Source organism: Cydia amplana, chromosome 2 (assembly GCF_948474715.1).
Source record: "Cydia amplana chromosome 2, ilCydAmpl1.1, whole genome shotgun sequence".
Taxonomy (NCBI): domain Eukaryota; kingdom Metazoa; phylum Arthropoda; class Insecta; order Lepidoptera; family Tortricidae; genus Cydia; species Cydia amplana.
Genome location: NC_086070.1, coordinates 21,270,478 through 21,285,873, shown reverse-complemented (window position 1 = coordinate 21,285,873; position 15,396 = coordinate 21,270,478). Strand labels below are relative to the sequence as shown.

General features: G+C 36.4%; 4 protein-coding genes across 4 annotated transcripts; 3 read left to right on the top strand and 1 right to left on the bottom strand.

Moving 5' to 3' along the window:
• The first annotated feature begins 2,825 nt into the window (after window positions 1-2,825).
• On the top strand, window positions 2,826-4,702 carry LOC134662204 (mediator of RNA polymerase II transcription subunit 20). Its single transcript, XM_063518471.1, has 4 exons — window positions 2,826-3,043; window positions 3,178-3,320; window positions 3,477-3,736; window positions 4,478-4,702. The coding sequence occupies exons 1-4, from the start codon at window positions 3,030-3,032 to the stop codon at window positions 4,685-4,687; spliced, it is 627 nt and encodes a 208-aa protein (XP_063374541.1). The 5' UTR covers window positions 2,826-3,029; the 3' UTR covers window positions 4,688-4,702.
• Window positions 4,703-6,773: 2,071 nt separating this feature from the next.
• Window positions 6,774-9,140, top strand: LOC134662203 (uncharacterized). Its single transcript, XM_063518470.1, has 6 exons — window positions 6,774-6,914; window positions 7,029-7,369; window positions 7,685-7,874; window positions 8,185-8,459; window positions 8,890-8,973; window positions 9,059-9,140. The coding sequence occupies exons 1-6, from the start codon at window positions 6,814-6,816 to the stop codon at window positions 9,130-9,132; spliced, it is 1,065 nt and encodes a 354-aa protein (XP_063374540.1). The 5' UTR covers window positions 6,774-6,813; the 3' UTR covers window positions 9,133-9,140.
• A 219-nt stretch (window positions 9,141-9,359) lies between these two features.
• On the bottom strand, window positions 9,360-11,365 carry LOC134662202 (uncharacterized). Its single transcript, XM_063518469.1, has 4 exons — window positions 10,922-11,365; window positions 10,559-10,723; window positions 10,251-10,369; window positions 9,360-9,568 (listed from the first exon to the last, which is right to left on the bottom strand). Exons 1-4 carry the CDS (start codon window positions 11,228-11,230, stop codon window positions 9,433-9,435), a joined length of 729 nt encoding a protein of 242 aa, XP_063374539.1. The 5' UTR covers window positions 11,231-11,365; the 3' UTR covers window positions 9,360-9,432.
• A 1,020-nt stretch (window positions 11,366-12,385) lies between these two features.
• Window positions 12,386-14,641, top strand: LOC134660065 (CDK-activating kinase assembly factor MAT1). The gene is made up of 5 exons (XM_063515768.1): window positions 12,386-12,562; window positions 12,689-12,985; window positions 13,237-13,475; window positions 13,805-13,983; window positions 14,462-14,641. Exons 1-5 carry the CDS (start codon window positions 12,439-12,441, stop codon window positions 14,559-14,561), a joined length of 939 nt encoding a protein of 312 aa, XP_063371838.1. The 5' UTR covers window positions 12,386-12,438; the 3' UTR covers window positions 14,562-14,641.
• The last annotated feature ends 755 nt before the right edge of the window (window positions 14,642-15,396 follow it).

Genomic DNA, 15,396 nt, shown 5'->3' with positions numbered 1-15,396 from the left:
TTATTTGTTATGGTGGGCAACAAATGAATTCGACCAATCACGGTGGTCAATTTACGGTGGGGAATAAAACAAGATGCGAGACTGTGACAAGGACAAACAATAATAGCGCTTTCGCTGCTACTCCTACTGAAAGATACATAAGACTATCCCGTTCTGTCAGTTATCCCCACCACTCATGCCCAATCCAGTTATACTAGATTCATGTCCAGCAATGACGGTAGATAACAGAAAATTGTTTCCGTTTTGGTGATTCTGGGTCTGTTATTGGTTCGAGATGCCTAAGTTTTAGACGACGGATTCTTATTGGTTTGTTCTCAAACTTGCTGATTAAAAGATTTGGACAAAGGGAACAGGCCAAATGAGCTTCAGTATTGCCATTACTCAAATTCCCCAATATCCTAGATGGTAGGATCCTATAGATGTGCTATACGCGTGCGTCCGTGAAAGACAGAACATACGCAATGTGAGTTAATGTGACAATATGATTGGCAGTGTTGCCAGATCGTACCTTTTAGTACGGTTTTGCGTACTATTTTGGATCCTTGCGTACCTTTTTTGTACGCAGCGTAGGATCGTACTAAATTCGTACCTTTTGAAGTACGATAGTTTAAAAAAAAAATTCGGTATGTTGGTTAATTCGGGGCAAAATTTCTAAATTGAAAATAATGGCCAACATAAAAAAGTACCATGTACATGTAGGTACATACTATAAGGAAATTAAAATTATAGACAATATACGTCCAAGTTACAAGTAGCAGTTGCAGTTGGCAGTTGTGTCTTAACAAAACTCAGATAGTCAAAATTCGGTCGGCCATTAATTTTTCATGTATATCAATTTAACTTTGTTTATGTTAAAATGTATTTACTAAGAGTAATACTTAAAATAAATGAGTTGTATTGTGCAGGGATCGGATACCGGTATTTTTTGTATGGGAACGGAAACGGTATTTTTTCGTTCTTTGCTAATTACTTCATTTCTAATTGAGCAATCTAATAATACGAAGTCGTAACCTAAAACCACAACTGAGTCCTACATTTCGAGTATAAAATAATTCGAAAAATATGGTTATTTCTAAGTTTTTGCAAAAAACCGGTTCCGATCCCTGGTATTGTGTACTTCAGCCATTCTCAAAGTGTGTTCCGCGGAACCCTAGGGTTCCGCGACACCCCTGCAGGGGTTCCGCAAGAATTTAGAATAATTTAGAATAATAAAATAAGCATAATTATTATGCTTATTAATGAAAAAATACACTTCTAAAAACTATTGTTTTATTGTAGGGTTCCTTCAAGTATTTCGTTTTCCAAAAGGGTTCCGTCAAAAAAAAAAGATTATGAACCGCTGGTGTACTTTAAAATACTCAGTTCTTTTTTTTATTGCAAATTGCAATAGCATAATGATACCAAATGTAGGCAAACGCTGACGCTGTTTTATAATATAACCTTTTTGAATCTGAGGGCCTACCGCGAAAACCGAAATAAGCAAATTCGGGGATCTTTCTTTTTTACTCCAATGAAGGCGTAATAAGACAAAGATGCCCGCTATTTGCGAACTTTGATTTTCGCGGTTATAGACCTGAGGGTCAACCGCGAACCACTTTTGACTTGTGACCTCTCTGTTTCACTTATGAATTCGTACGTAAGTGTGACAGGGAGGCAGGCAACACGTCGAAGGTGGTTCGCGGTAGGCCCTCTGGACTATTCAAGTAATTTTTTTTTTCCAAACAGGGCTTTAACCGCGAAAATCGATGTTCACAAATTGCGGGCATCTGTCTCTGTCACTCTAATTACGCCTTCATTGGAGTAAAAGAGAAAGATCCCCGCATTTTGCGAATTTAGGAATTCGCGGTAGACCCCCCAGATTCTTCAGAAATATTATTTCTGTAAGAAATTTATCCTAAAAAAAATTCCGTACTTTTTTTACCCAAATCGTACCTTTTTTGACGTACCTACGTACAAAAGCTGGGAGCGCTCTGGCAACACTGAATTGATTGGTCGAGTTTATTTGTTGCTCGAACATAGATGGTCGAATTAAAAAAAAGTGAGACTGTGACAAGGGCAGGGGGGGGACAGTCACATATAAAGCCCTTTATTCAAAAAAATAGCACCACCTTTATCATTGAACACTATTTGTATCTGTTGCCATGTTATCATCATGTAAATGTTATATCAACATGTGTAGTAGATAAACTTCTGTATAGGTAAATGTGACTTGTGTAATAAACTTTTGAATTTTAAATTATGAAATATCAACTATCTTTTCTTTCCCATTTATACTTACCTTGTTATTTTATTTAATCCGGTATTTAATAAGCTACTTTATTATAATTTTCTTGTTAAAATCATTCTTGGATATCATTGTATTGTACTTACGTTACCTGTTGGACTTTAAAATATCTGCTTGCCAATATATACCTATAGCAAGCAAATATTATAATAAAGTTGTTGATTAATGGGTAAGAAGAGCAAAACTCTTGATATAACAAATTATATATGACCCTGTTTACACATTGATTAATGTTTAGTGTGAGTTTATACATTTGTAGCAAATGTATGAACTCATATTAAACATTAATCAATGTGTAAACAGGCCCTGTAGGTATGAATATTGACATTAATATTGTGTGTTCAGATTTACAGATGGCGCTTCATAATGGATGCAAAAAAGTTCCACGAGAGGGCTCTCTTTCTCATATATATATTATACTACTCTTTGGACAAGGGCAAATAATAATAGTGATTCCTTCATGCGTATAATGGAACATTTGCAAAAAAATGAAAATAGACACCGTACTGTCAAAAAAATAGTATCCTATCCACTGTGGAATCCTTACTCGGCAGATAATATATAATTGTTTTTGTGCGTTTTCTAAATCACTCGCAAAAGTTTTATGTGTTGTTGTGTTAGTCCTATTGTCAATGTTGTGATTTTAGTACACAATGTTATTAATTACTAATCATTTCGCTTTGAAATGCCAACTGAACTAATCTAACCTGAACCGGTCATATTTTTATCAACATTTACAATAAGCATGGGTGTAACAGTGTAAGTTATATGTTATTTTATTGCCATCTATACTATATTAGTAAATTACATAGATTGCATAAATAATTTACCAGTTGTAATTAAATAATTGACTTAGTTTCTGATAGTAATCTGACCTGGATGATATCTGACAGATTACAACAGTATCCAGTGCCAGAGAATAAGACGGGGACTTTTGTAATAGAGCTCCTGACAAGGCGCCTGCTAGCTTTGGGAGCTACGCAACAAGGGCAGTTCCTAGTGGACTGTGAAAGCTACCTGTCTCATCCGCAAATGGGTATGTCATAATTATTGTTAGTAGGATAATTCTTTTTGTTCTTTATAGTCGTTTGTTTCTTAATTGCTGAAGATCAGGTCCGTCCGTGCGAAAGATCTTTGCTATCATTTATTTTAAACTGACCACTACCACGTCATCATTCCTTTTAATCAACAGGCACAACAAAAACAGTCCACATCCTCCACAACTCAGAACAGCCCGCTTCTGTCTTCTCCATCCTAGAGAGTGGCACGAAGAACATCCATGTTATTGCTGATGGTCTATTTGATCTACTGATGATGAAGCTCTCTCAACACTATACTTCGAAAAAGCAGACCAAGATTGAGAGCAAAGGGCCGAGGTTTGAGTTGGGAGATTTCTGTGTAAAACTTGGATCTGTTATGATGAATCAGACTTTTAAGGGGATCCTTATTGAGGTAAACTTTACTTTTATTATTTTTTATTATAGGTAGCTTTACTTACTGTGTTTTACATTTTAATATTAACAATTCAGAAGTGTATTCAAACTGTTACTTAATCCTATTTTACGTTATATTGGTTGCACTGATCCTTGCTGGGTGAAAGCCTCCTCGTTACCCTTCCATTTCTCTCTGATTTTTGCTGTTTCATCCAGTTCTTTCCAGCTAAAGTCTATTTTTTTATTCGGTAGACTGAAATGACAGTTAATAGTATGGACATGAAATGTCATTTAATACTATTAACTGTCATTTCAGTCTACCGAATAAAAAAATAGACTTTAGTTGTATTATGTTGTTTGCTCATCGTTTTTGAGGCTTCCCTCAATCTCTTTTTCCCCTTGGACCTGGCCATTTTGTAACCCTTCAGCTAAACTTTACTTAGTTTTAGTAAATAAATATGTATCTAAGAAAAAACTTGATTTACCCTTTCCGGTTAATAATTGTTTATTGTTACTTTGCTATTTTAGTTTGTCTGCATAGCAATTTTGTTCTCAACTAATATGCTGTCCCACACATTAAATAATTCAATATTAATCAAATATGTCAATGTGTTTGGATTTGGACGGAGTCAAGCAAACATCTGTTGGACAATAATTATTTATTTAAAAAATATTTCTGCATGCTTTCAACTAATAAGAAATAATGGTATATTTAATATTGAGTCTTCCTCGGTCACTAATAAATTGAAAAAACTTTCAGGTTGAATACAGGCCCTGTGTCATGGCGAACGCCGTCTGGGGCCTTTTACGGGAATTCCTTCAGGGCCTGCTTGGCCCCTCGGTGCCCGTGACCCCACCGCAACACCTCCTAAGCCGTATGCATGAGATATACACCCCTATTGACACTATTCATCAGTATCTTGAGCACTTTAGCCAGTATAGAAAACTCACAGGGCTCCGGAATGCTTAGTTGTATAATAGGTTTTTACTTCTTGCTTTTTTAAGCAAGTCAAACTTTCGCACGTGAACAGGATGTTTGGTTCGAAAAACCTTCACTATACATTTTTAACCAGCACCTTCCTGCAAAACGGCCGCCATCTTGAAATTTTCTGTCTTAAACGATTTTTTTATACCATGTCTGTGGCAAACAAGCATACAACCCGTGGTAAGCGGTCACCGTAGCCTATGTACGCCTGGAACTCTGGGGGTGTGCAAGATATGTGTTTGAGGGTGAAATGTTGTATCTAGTTCCATTAAATAATTGCGTCCCATATAGTCGCCAAGGTTACTTCAACTTGTAGAATGAGCTTAAGTCGGCTCTCTATGTCTATCCCCAAAGAATAAACTTTTATACTCCATAGTATGATATGAAATTCACCAGATGACATTAAAAATGTAGTCTTTAATATTAACATGTCTCTGTCACTGGAGAACTTATGAAAATATTATAAGCATGGATATCAGAAACCTTGATGAAAGAATCTAACAATGCCTACAGGAAAACAAACCATTAAAGGCAGAGTGGCAGATATCGATCTCTTTCAGACAAGACCTGCGTACCTTTACCAAATTTCCAGACTAGGAAATATGATTTTTGTATATTTAAGGGCTGATCATAGTGACCATGATTAGACTAGGTTATACCTATGCGAAATTAGTGATTGATAAGTAAGTCAGCATATGTATAATCAATAAAAAATAAAAAGTTATTTTCATAAATGATTTTTTTTCTTTTTTCTCTTTTGCAGACCGCATGTAGAAATGTTCTGGCAATAGTTCTTATCAAGAGTTACTTTTTAGGGTTCCACACTCAAAGGGTAAAAAACGGGTCCCTATTACTAAGACTTCGCTGTCCGTCCGTCTGTCACCAGGCTGTATCTCATGAACCGCGATAGCTAGACAGTTGAAATTTTCACAAATGATGTATCTCTGTTGCCGCTATAACAACAAATACTAAAAATAAAATATATATTTAAGGGGGGCTCCCATACAACAAACACGATTTTTTTGCTCTATTTATTGTTGATAGTGCGGAACCCTCCATGCGGGAATCCGACTCGCACTTGGCCGGTTTTTATTATCGTACCATCGCCCACACTGTTAACTGTACATCAGTAGACCTTATGCCTTTTGTAATAAATAAGGTCCACCGATGTACAGTAATTAAGTGTTGCTGTTTGTGCTATGCCTGGAAAGAGTTTAAATAGTTGTATAGTATTAATAAAATATCACATCAATAGCATGAACAGTTTTAACATTATCGCACATTACCTTCAACCCTTGAAAATAAGTTTGTTTAGAAAGTTGTGGCTCTTTCATACGGCGCTTGAAACATACGAATGTTGAGTGCTTGCGCGTGTAAACAACAGTATAAAGAAGTATGCGGGTCCACCAATTTAAGCATGTACCAGCGCGAGTCACCCGAAGAGTAGCTGGGTAAAGGCATGTAAGGTGTAGGCTGATACAAATAAAATATATAAGCTGGTCAACCAAATCTTGTCAGTAAATAAAAAAAGGGGCGAAATTCAAATTTTCTATAGGACCCTTCGCGCCTACATTTTTCAAATTTGCCGCCTTTTTCTACTGTCAAGATCTGGTTGACCAAGTTTACATGTATTTTTAGGTCACCTCAACATACATGTAAAAGCCATAACACACTACCGCACCGCAGATACATTTCTCGCTTGCTCCATATGCATGCAAAGCAGTGTCAAAACGCATAATGTCATAGAAGGTAGGATCCTATAGAAGTGGTATACGCGTGCCTCCGTGAGGGACAAAATATACTCAATGCGACACTATGATTGGTCGAACTTATTTGTTGCCCACCATAATCCATACTAATTTATGGTGGGGAATTTAAAAAAATGTGAGACTGACAAGGACAAACAATAATAGCGCTTTCGCTGCTACTCCTACCGAAAGATGCATAAGACTATTCCGTTCGGTCATTTCCCCCACCCCTCATGCAAGATCCAGTTAAAATACTAGATTCATGACACGACGTCACTCTCAGCTCAAGTGTCAGTGTCACTATATGTCATCATGATAAATTTGAGTTTTGTTTTGATTTCAGTGCATTGAATTTATGAAATTATGTCGTTATTACAGCAAATTCCTTACAAGGAATATGCAAATGTAATCGGAGCACTAACACTAGAGCAGTGTGAAGTAATATCAACTTTGGCTAACGTAGAGTAAGTTGACTTCCAAAATCACAACTTCTGTATAAGGAAAATTATGATTTGTGAGTAACTTAATACATCTTTTCAACGTTTTCAACTCATGGAGGCATTTAACATTTTTTTTAGAGTAAGGTTTACGAAATCAGCTGCACCTGGTGAGGTTATATTGAAAGCTTTAGACAGAAATGGATGTTCCCTGCAAAAGTACAGACAACTCCTCAAAACCGCACTCAACAGAAAAATCGTCAAAACTTACTACAAACCGGAAACTAAAGTTGCCATTCTAATAGCCAATGACAAATATCAGCATTTATCCAAATTAATCACTCCTTCTATAGACTGCGACTCACTAGCCACTCATTTTAAAGATATGGGTTTTATTGTAGTATCTATAAGAAATACTGTCAGTAATGATTTAAAAGGAATTCTGGCGGAACTATTTGATTTGATACCAGAGAATAGTTATTGTAAGTATTTGGTTGTTGCATAAGAAACATGTTCTTATTATTTTTTTATTAACAATTTTTTTAAATTAACACTCACTGCATGGTTCTCTGTTTGTAGAGGCTTTTCACTACAAAACGGATAAACCATGTAATCCGCTACGCTTGTAGCGCGTGCTGGCAGTGAATGTGTCCACCTACTTTTATGGCTCATATTTGGAGCATAATAAATCTTTTCCAACTTCTTGTTTTGTATTACAACTACAGGTCCTCATGTCCATTGCCCAACCTAATAATTACTATATCAATTTAAATATTACTCTGGCCTTCATATTCCAGGCTTTGTCTTCTATGCCGGCCATGGTTGTGAACTTTGCAACACAAAATGCATGCTTGGTGTGGACTGCCCCCCGGAAGACATCCAATTGGGCCACTGTGTGACAGAGAACTTTGTGCTCCGAGAGGTCAACAAATGTAAACCAGAGTTGAGCATCATGATCATGGATATGTGCAGGCTTAGTTTAAATAGGTAAAATACACACGAATAGAATGTTTCGGCCACACCAATAGAATTTCAACCTTAGCCATCTGATTTAAGGTTCACCATTCATTACTATCATTAGATTGGACTTTCGGAAAATGTGACTTAGTTTCAAATGAAGCTGGATTAATTGGAATATGATTTTTAATATCTTGTAGATTGGTGGGCCTGGGAAAGGTTTAATGACTGATTGCATGTTACTCACACAACACAAATATAGTTTGCTACACTACTACTCACACTTCTCAGTAACTTGACCCTCCTGGGGCTCCTGGTCTAATAAAAAATGTTCTTTCAGGAATGCAAACCCTGAAATCTTCAACGCCATATCCAATGTTGAAGAATATACCATCCATAAGAACTCCCTTGTTGCCTACTCAACTCAATCAGCTCATTCAGCATATGAAGTTTTACAGATAGAATGCTCCCAAAGCTTGGACAATGTTACATATGAATTGAAACCAGGCGACACAGAGAAAATAGTGCCACAAGGTAGCCAGTATGTTAATGCATTGTGTGGCAGACTGGCAGATGGTTTGGATGTCAGTTCCTTGTTGGATAAAGTTCATGAAGGTAAGTCAGAAGATAAGGTGCAAAGGCAGATATCAGCCCCCACACAGAGGGTCAGGTCATGCCTCTGGAGCTGACTGTACACGTAATTGCGTAACCCTTTGAACGTCACGCCTATGGTTGAGATTGGGCTGTACACGCGCGCGTCAGTTGACTTTATCGGCGGTCAAAGGGTTATTAGGTGGGCTTGGGAGATGGGGCTGTTATCTTAATTGAAGTGCAGTTACTACAAATATACTAATAAGTAATAGTGGTATTAGGGCTCTTACAGACAAGCGACAGCACGCCAGCGACCGCCCGCGACAGCAATCGGCGACCGTCGACAACCGTCGCCAGCTGGGTCGTCGACGGTCGCCGATCATCGCCGATTAAAAATAGAGCATGTGCTGTGTGACCATTACTTATCATATGGTTACTGTTTTTTTTATTTCAGATGTTGAGACTTCTATGAAGAAACAAAGACCTATTAAACTTCAATGTGGAGTTGTAAAAAGGTCATTGTATGACCCTGCTTCAGGTAACTTATCTTTAGTATAAATTAAAACATAGTCTATCCAAAACAAATGTAGTTATTTTTATGATAAAGCATGTTTTTGTTACAGGTGATAATGCAGAATTAATCAATAAACTTCAAGAACTTTGCAAGGTTTATGAAGAGCATTGTATACTTTTCTGAAGAAAATTTCATTTTGATTTGTGATATATGCAGCAAGAAATCAAAAATTATTTGACCATATGACAATTTCTCAAGAACTGCTCGAGTGGAGTTCGAGTCTTATTATAAAATAAGGAAAATGTATCATTATGTGAGAAACAAGAGAAAATAATCATAATATAACTATAAATATGTATAAAACATTATAAAAAAAATTGCAAGACAAAGTATTTAAATAAACTGATGTAATAAACTTTAACTGCATTTAATTTCATTTTTTTTACATGACTTAGTTGGGGATAGCATTGGGTAAAGCGACACTTATTTTCTCATCAAAGACTGGGGCTGGAAGTGGTTCACTATGTTAACCCACCAGCTATCTTCTACTCCTTTCGTGAATTCTCTGATGAATCTATAGTTTAGGATGAAGATTTTGTCTTGGTATTCTGGCTGGACACTGAAAGAAATAGATTGTTAAAAATTAAAAATTATGAATAAGAAATCTTTATTTTAAATGGGCTTGCTTTCATAATATGCACAAGAATTCTTGTTAAGTCATGTCAAGAATATTTGAATTCTTGGCAATGAAAGTGACATGTATACATAGTAATACATGTGCAGCACTTCTGTTCAGTAAATAATATCTGGGTGACCGAGCTTCGCTCGGAAAACATATAAAAACTCGAAAATGCGCGTTTTCCCAGAGATAAGACCTACCTAGATCGATTTTTCGCCCCCTAAAAACCTCCATATAGCAAATTTCATCAAAATCGTTAGAGCCGTTTCCGAGATCCCCGAAATATATATATGTCACCGTAAGATTGTAAACCCGTTAGTTTATAATCTAACGTAGGTTAGGTTAGATTATAATCTCCCTACCGTCAGTTTATAATGTAACTAGCGAGATTATAATATGACGAGTGTTTACAATTTTATGGTGACATATATAAATAAATAAATCTAATACCTAAAGGTATATATATAAATAAACAAGATTTGCTCGTTTAAAGGTATTAGATAGATTTAAGCCTACCTAACATACTCGTATCTAGAGCCAAAGTATAGTTTTTTACTGTACAGTCACTTGTCACATTGGTGTACAGAAAACTTTAATGACAATAAGTACTAATATTACTTACCCTAATGAAACTGGCGGCAAGTCCCCACTCTCCTGCATCTGTTTGAGACCCCGAAGCACATGGTAGCACATCGTGATTTCTACCCAGCGCTTGTCTGACTCATCAAACATAACTCCAACCTAAACAACAAATCACTACACTGCAGAAACTCCTAATTTCTCTTTTAGCTTTTAAAATGGACAGTTCATGATATCAGGCAACTGTGAGTGAGCCAAAAATTATATCAGTCATGTAATTTTTTTGCAGTATGTATCATTACTAGTCAGCTATCTCATCCTTAGAGTTAATTGTAAAGTACATATAAATACCTGATACGGAAAAGCATAGAAGATGTCTTCCTTGTCAATAGACAGCAGCTGCCGTTGTGTGACGGACAGCTGAGAGATAGCAGTCTTTAAGGCTGCAATCGCCTCCTTGTCCACTAAGCCCTCCAAGGACTTGAAATCACTTTTTTGAAGTGCCTCTGAAACAACCTGACTACTCCGTTAGGGATTTGATAAAATTCTCATAAAACATAATTGTATTGAATAATTTTACGGTTTAGACTCATTGTTTTAAGTCACTATTATTCAATGTTAGTATGTCTCACAAGAGTTTAAATTCGAACATAATTTTAATATAGTAAAACTTCGACTATCTACAACGATACCCAAAATCAGCATGGCACGTACCTGTACTGCATGTTTAGAGGCTTCTATAAACTCTGCAAGGCTGAACTCTGGTTCAAAATACGGTCTAATAATCAGATTTGCGAACATCCAGTTTTTGATGAATTTGATAAAAGAAGGCCACACAACTGGAGGGAAGTCCATCAGCTGCGGCAATTTCCTTGTTTCTACATTGTTATCGCAATAGTTTCGAAATTGTATAACAGGGCTTGTTGAGGTTAAAGCGAGTTGTTTTGGTAAACATTTATAGCTAAGTCTGTCGCATATTCTAAAAGTTTGCCTCGTGAGGACTTGCCTTAGAGCTAGATTCATATTTTTAATTCGTTTTTAACTACAAAATGCACTTTTTTAGGCGTATTAAAGAAGCAAAACATGAAAATATAAAAGTTAACGAATTTACACAAAAATTACTTAACTTTTAGATCTGTCAAAATGACTGCCATCTCTGTGTAAAAAATACGTTCACGGAACTCGTTCCAAAGGAATTACTGTTTTAGTTTTGATACAATTGACACTCTTTTATAAAAATGTAATAAAATTACATATATATAAATATTTGATTATTTATAAAATGTGATTTTTACAATACTGTGGCTGTTCGTCATTAATTTCCAGTGTACAAATTGCCTGTATATTTAAAAAAGTTTTAGTGTTGAGTTGCGCTTCTATCTAACATAAATATAATCGATCGATTATAATTTAAATCACTAAATATAATAATACTAGCTTTTGCCCGCGACTTCGTCAGCGTGGAATTATTAATTTAGGTAGGTAGCTATTATTTTATTCAATATGCGTTTTGTTGATTCCCCATACAAACTTCAACCCCCTTTTCACCCCCTTAAAGGATGATTTCTTGAATGAAAACTACCCTTTGTCCTTCCCCGGGACTCAAACTATCTCTATACCTAATTTCAACTAAATCGTGCACCAGCGCCGGTGCTACACCGCGCGGGCGGGACAGTTCCTATTGACAAAGTTTGTTGTGCAGTTGTTCTTAAGTCCCCGTACAAAATTGCACCCCTTTAAGGGATGATTTCTGGGATAAAAACTATTCTATGTCCTTCCTCGGGACTCAAACAATCTCTATACCAAATTTCATCTAAATCGGTTCAGTGGTTTAAGCGTGAACAGGTAACAGACAGACAGACAGACTTCTTTTTATATTAGTATGGATAGTTTGTCAAAGGACTGTCTCATTTAAAACATAGAGAGAATCATACTATCTTTGTCTTACGCTAGTACTAGCACCCAAAAGAAAAGGATCAGTATAGTTTTTTTTGTTCTTATTTACAGACAAATTGGTTTGACCAACTATAGTTAGGTTGTGTTCATCGTTTGTATTTTTATCGGCCACATCACTACATAAAAAGTGCCGCGCCATGGCATCTGTCAAAGTCAAAACTGTCAAAACTGCTTTGTTTTCTCGTTTCTCGGGCCGCCGACTTGCAATTCGTTTGATTGTACGGTTTTTTGCAAAAAGTGATTAATTCAATAATAAACTTTACGAGATCATCATCATGGACGACCAAGCTTGTCCACGTTGTAAAACGACTAAGTATAGAAATCCATCGTTAAAATTGATGGTAAACGTTTGTGGCCATGCTTTATGTGAAAGTTGTGTAGATCTACTATTTTTAAAAGGTAATTTATCCATATTGTACTCATAAACAGCAATTTTAAATATAATTTGGCGTAATTCATTGAAATTACTCTCTTTAGATAATCTAAATTCACGCGTATGTATTTTTTTTTTCAATTTATTTTAAGGATCCGGTTCCTGCCCCGATTGCAACGTGCCACTACGACGGAGCAACTTCCGTGTCCAATTATTTGAAGATTCCATGGTTGAAAAAGAAATAGATATTAGAAAACGAGTATTGAAAGATTATAATAAAAAAGAAGAAGACTTTGCTACTCTAAGAGACTACAATGATTACTTGGAAGAAATAGAAACTATTATATTTAATTTAATGAATAATATAGATGTAGTAGGTACTAATAAAAGGATTGAGCAGTATAAGAAGGAAAATAAAGAACTTATTAATAAGAACAAAGCAAAAATTGGTAAGTTCTTACGGCATTATTCATAAACGTCTGCTAAGTTAATCAGCTGATGATCGTCGTTTGTCCCTCTCTGTGGCATAACGATCGATAGGGACAAATGTCGATCATCAACTGATTAAGTTAGCACCTGTTTATGAATAACGCCATACATCTTTTGTTGCAGAACAAAGTAAACAAACAGTGTAGTGGAGAGAAAGCACATTTTCTTTAAATTATCACAATGCAATATAAGTTTTTGTTACTCATTTCAGGTCGGGAAGAATTAGAGCTTGAAGAAATTCTAGAAATTGAGAAACAAATGGAGGAACTCAAGAGATCAGAAATAGTCCGTCTCGAACAAGAGGCTAAGAAGGCCAAGATTCGGGAGAAGGAGGCTTTGATTGACGAGTTGATGTTTGCTGATGGTGATGCCAAAGACATCTTGAACACATTTGCTCAAAATGCCATTGCCAATAAGCAGGAGCCCGAGGTGGTGCCTATTGTGCCAAAGGTGAGGATTTGGTTCATATGTGTGCGGGAATCCTTAACACTTTGAAGCACACTTTGCCTATAGGCGTGCAAATATATAGCTTAACAACTCTTATTTGAAAGTACAGTACTTTGAATTTGTTAACATGTTAGGAAGTATTGATATCATGTTTGTATATTAGACTCCTGATGCTTTCTTATTTTGAGCGCTGCAAGATAAGGCTCTTGTAAATTTTTGTAAGTTTTACCGGCCTGGCCATGATTTGAGCTACATATTACATGCGCTATAGACTAGACTGTTAGGTTGTTCTTGTTTACTATTTCCTAATTTCCCTGCCTCTTAATTTTTAGGTAACTCACTTCTCCTCTGGAGTTAAGTTCACAAGAGGAGCCAGCGGCCAGCAACCATTACCAACCTTCGAAGAGGGCCCTCTGTTCAAGTATGAGGCTCCAGTCATACCGGACCGCTGTGGGCCTGATGCGCCAACCATTCAGGAGATTGTTACTGGTGGATACTTGCAACATGTTAGGTATGTAGGATTTAAGTTGATTGCTATGATTTAATAATAATTTTTAACCATGTTATCGCCTATCTTTGTGATAGAGTTTGACTGCTAAAAGGTATGTGAATGAGCCCATATGAGAATAAAGGGGTTTTCGCCGTAGCTAGGAGTGGGTGAATGGGGCCTTCGCCCACGGCCTTGCACTTAGTGGGGCCTCGCAAAGCCAACCTTTTTATTACCTTACGAAAACACATTGAAAAGGGCCTCGCAGATGAAAGGTTTAAAATGTAAAATATACACTGCAGTTTGCCAATTTTTTCTCACTTTAGCTTTACACTACTATGTCTCGTTCTACACTACTATGAACAATTAAATATTTAGAAAATTTAACTCCAGACCTTTTACACAACTAATATATTTCCTGGGCGTCACTAGTGTTGATGAGGAGTATGTTGGTGTACAGCTCCAAACCTCACAGTAAAATGTTTTTTTTTTACTCTTACAGAGCAGAGAATGAAGCAGAGAAGGCTGGTGGTTACTCATCGACTCTGCCGTGCTTGCGTGCCCTTCAGGACGCCCTGGCTGGCCTCTATCATGCTAGCTGACCCGGAGACCCCACCGAAACTGTCATTATACTCGACTAGCTATCTTGGCTGCAATCCAACTGAAGCCAAACAGAACGAAACGAAATTCATTTATTAAAAGTGAGTAGGACCACAGAGTAGGTAGTTAGTAACAGTATTTTGTACAGAGCTTCTACTGTCTAACTAGAAATTAATTATAACTCTACTATGTGAATGTTGATTATTGAAAATAACTTTAACTCAAGCTGGATTCCTGTCTAAGACCTAATCACGTTGCAATTGTCGCCTCTTTCTTTAGGGTGATTCTTTTGAATTGAAGATAGCTGCTCAGCTGTTTTAAAATAGAATTACCTACAGAAAGAGATGTAAAACGAGTCCATCATTTAAAGTTTATTTCATTGTATAATGTTCATTTCACGTATTAACAATATGGTATTGATTAATTAAAATTATCCCCTGGGACTCTTCTATTATTTGGGAGAACACTTCTTCTCTCTAAGTAGTTCATTAATTATTATGACCTACATTATTCGATTTCTTCTTCAATTTCGATTAAGAAAAGCTTAATAAAAAAAGTTTGATAAAAAATCCAATCATAATTTAAAATATCTTTCACGGCCTACCTCACCTTGCGTGAATATTACGCGTCCAATTCCTTGTTCATCTTATTACAGGGAACATTAAAGTTGAAATTATTTGAGATTAACGAGTTGTAAAAAAAATATCCATCCTACGATCCTAATAAGAAAATTCAGATTCTAAACCATTTTACCGCCAAAGACGTGGACTGACGCGTGCAGCTACAGTCCAATATCAACCTTCGTGCATTCTGACAAGGTTTACAATGACGCGCCGC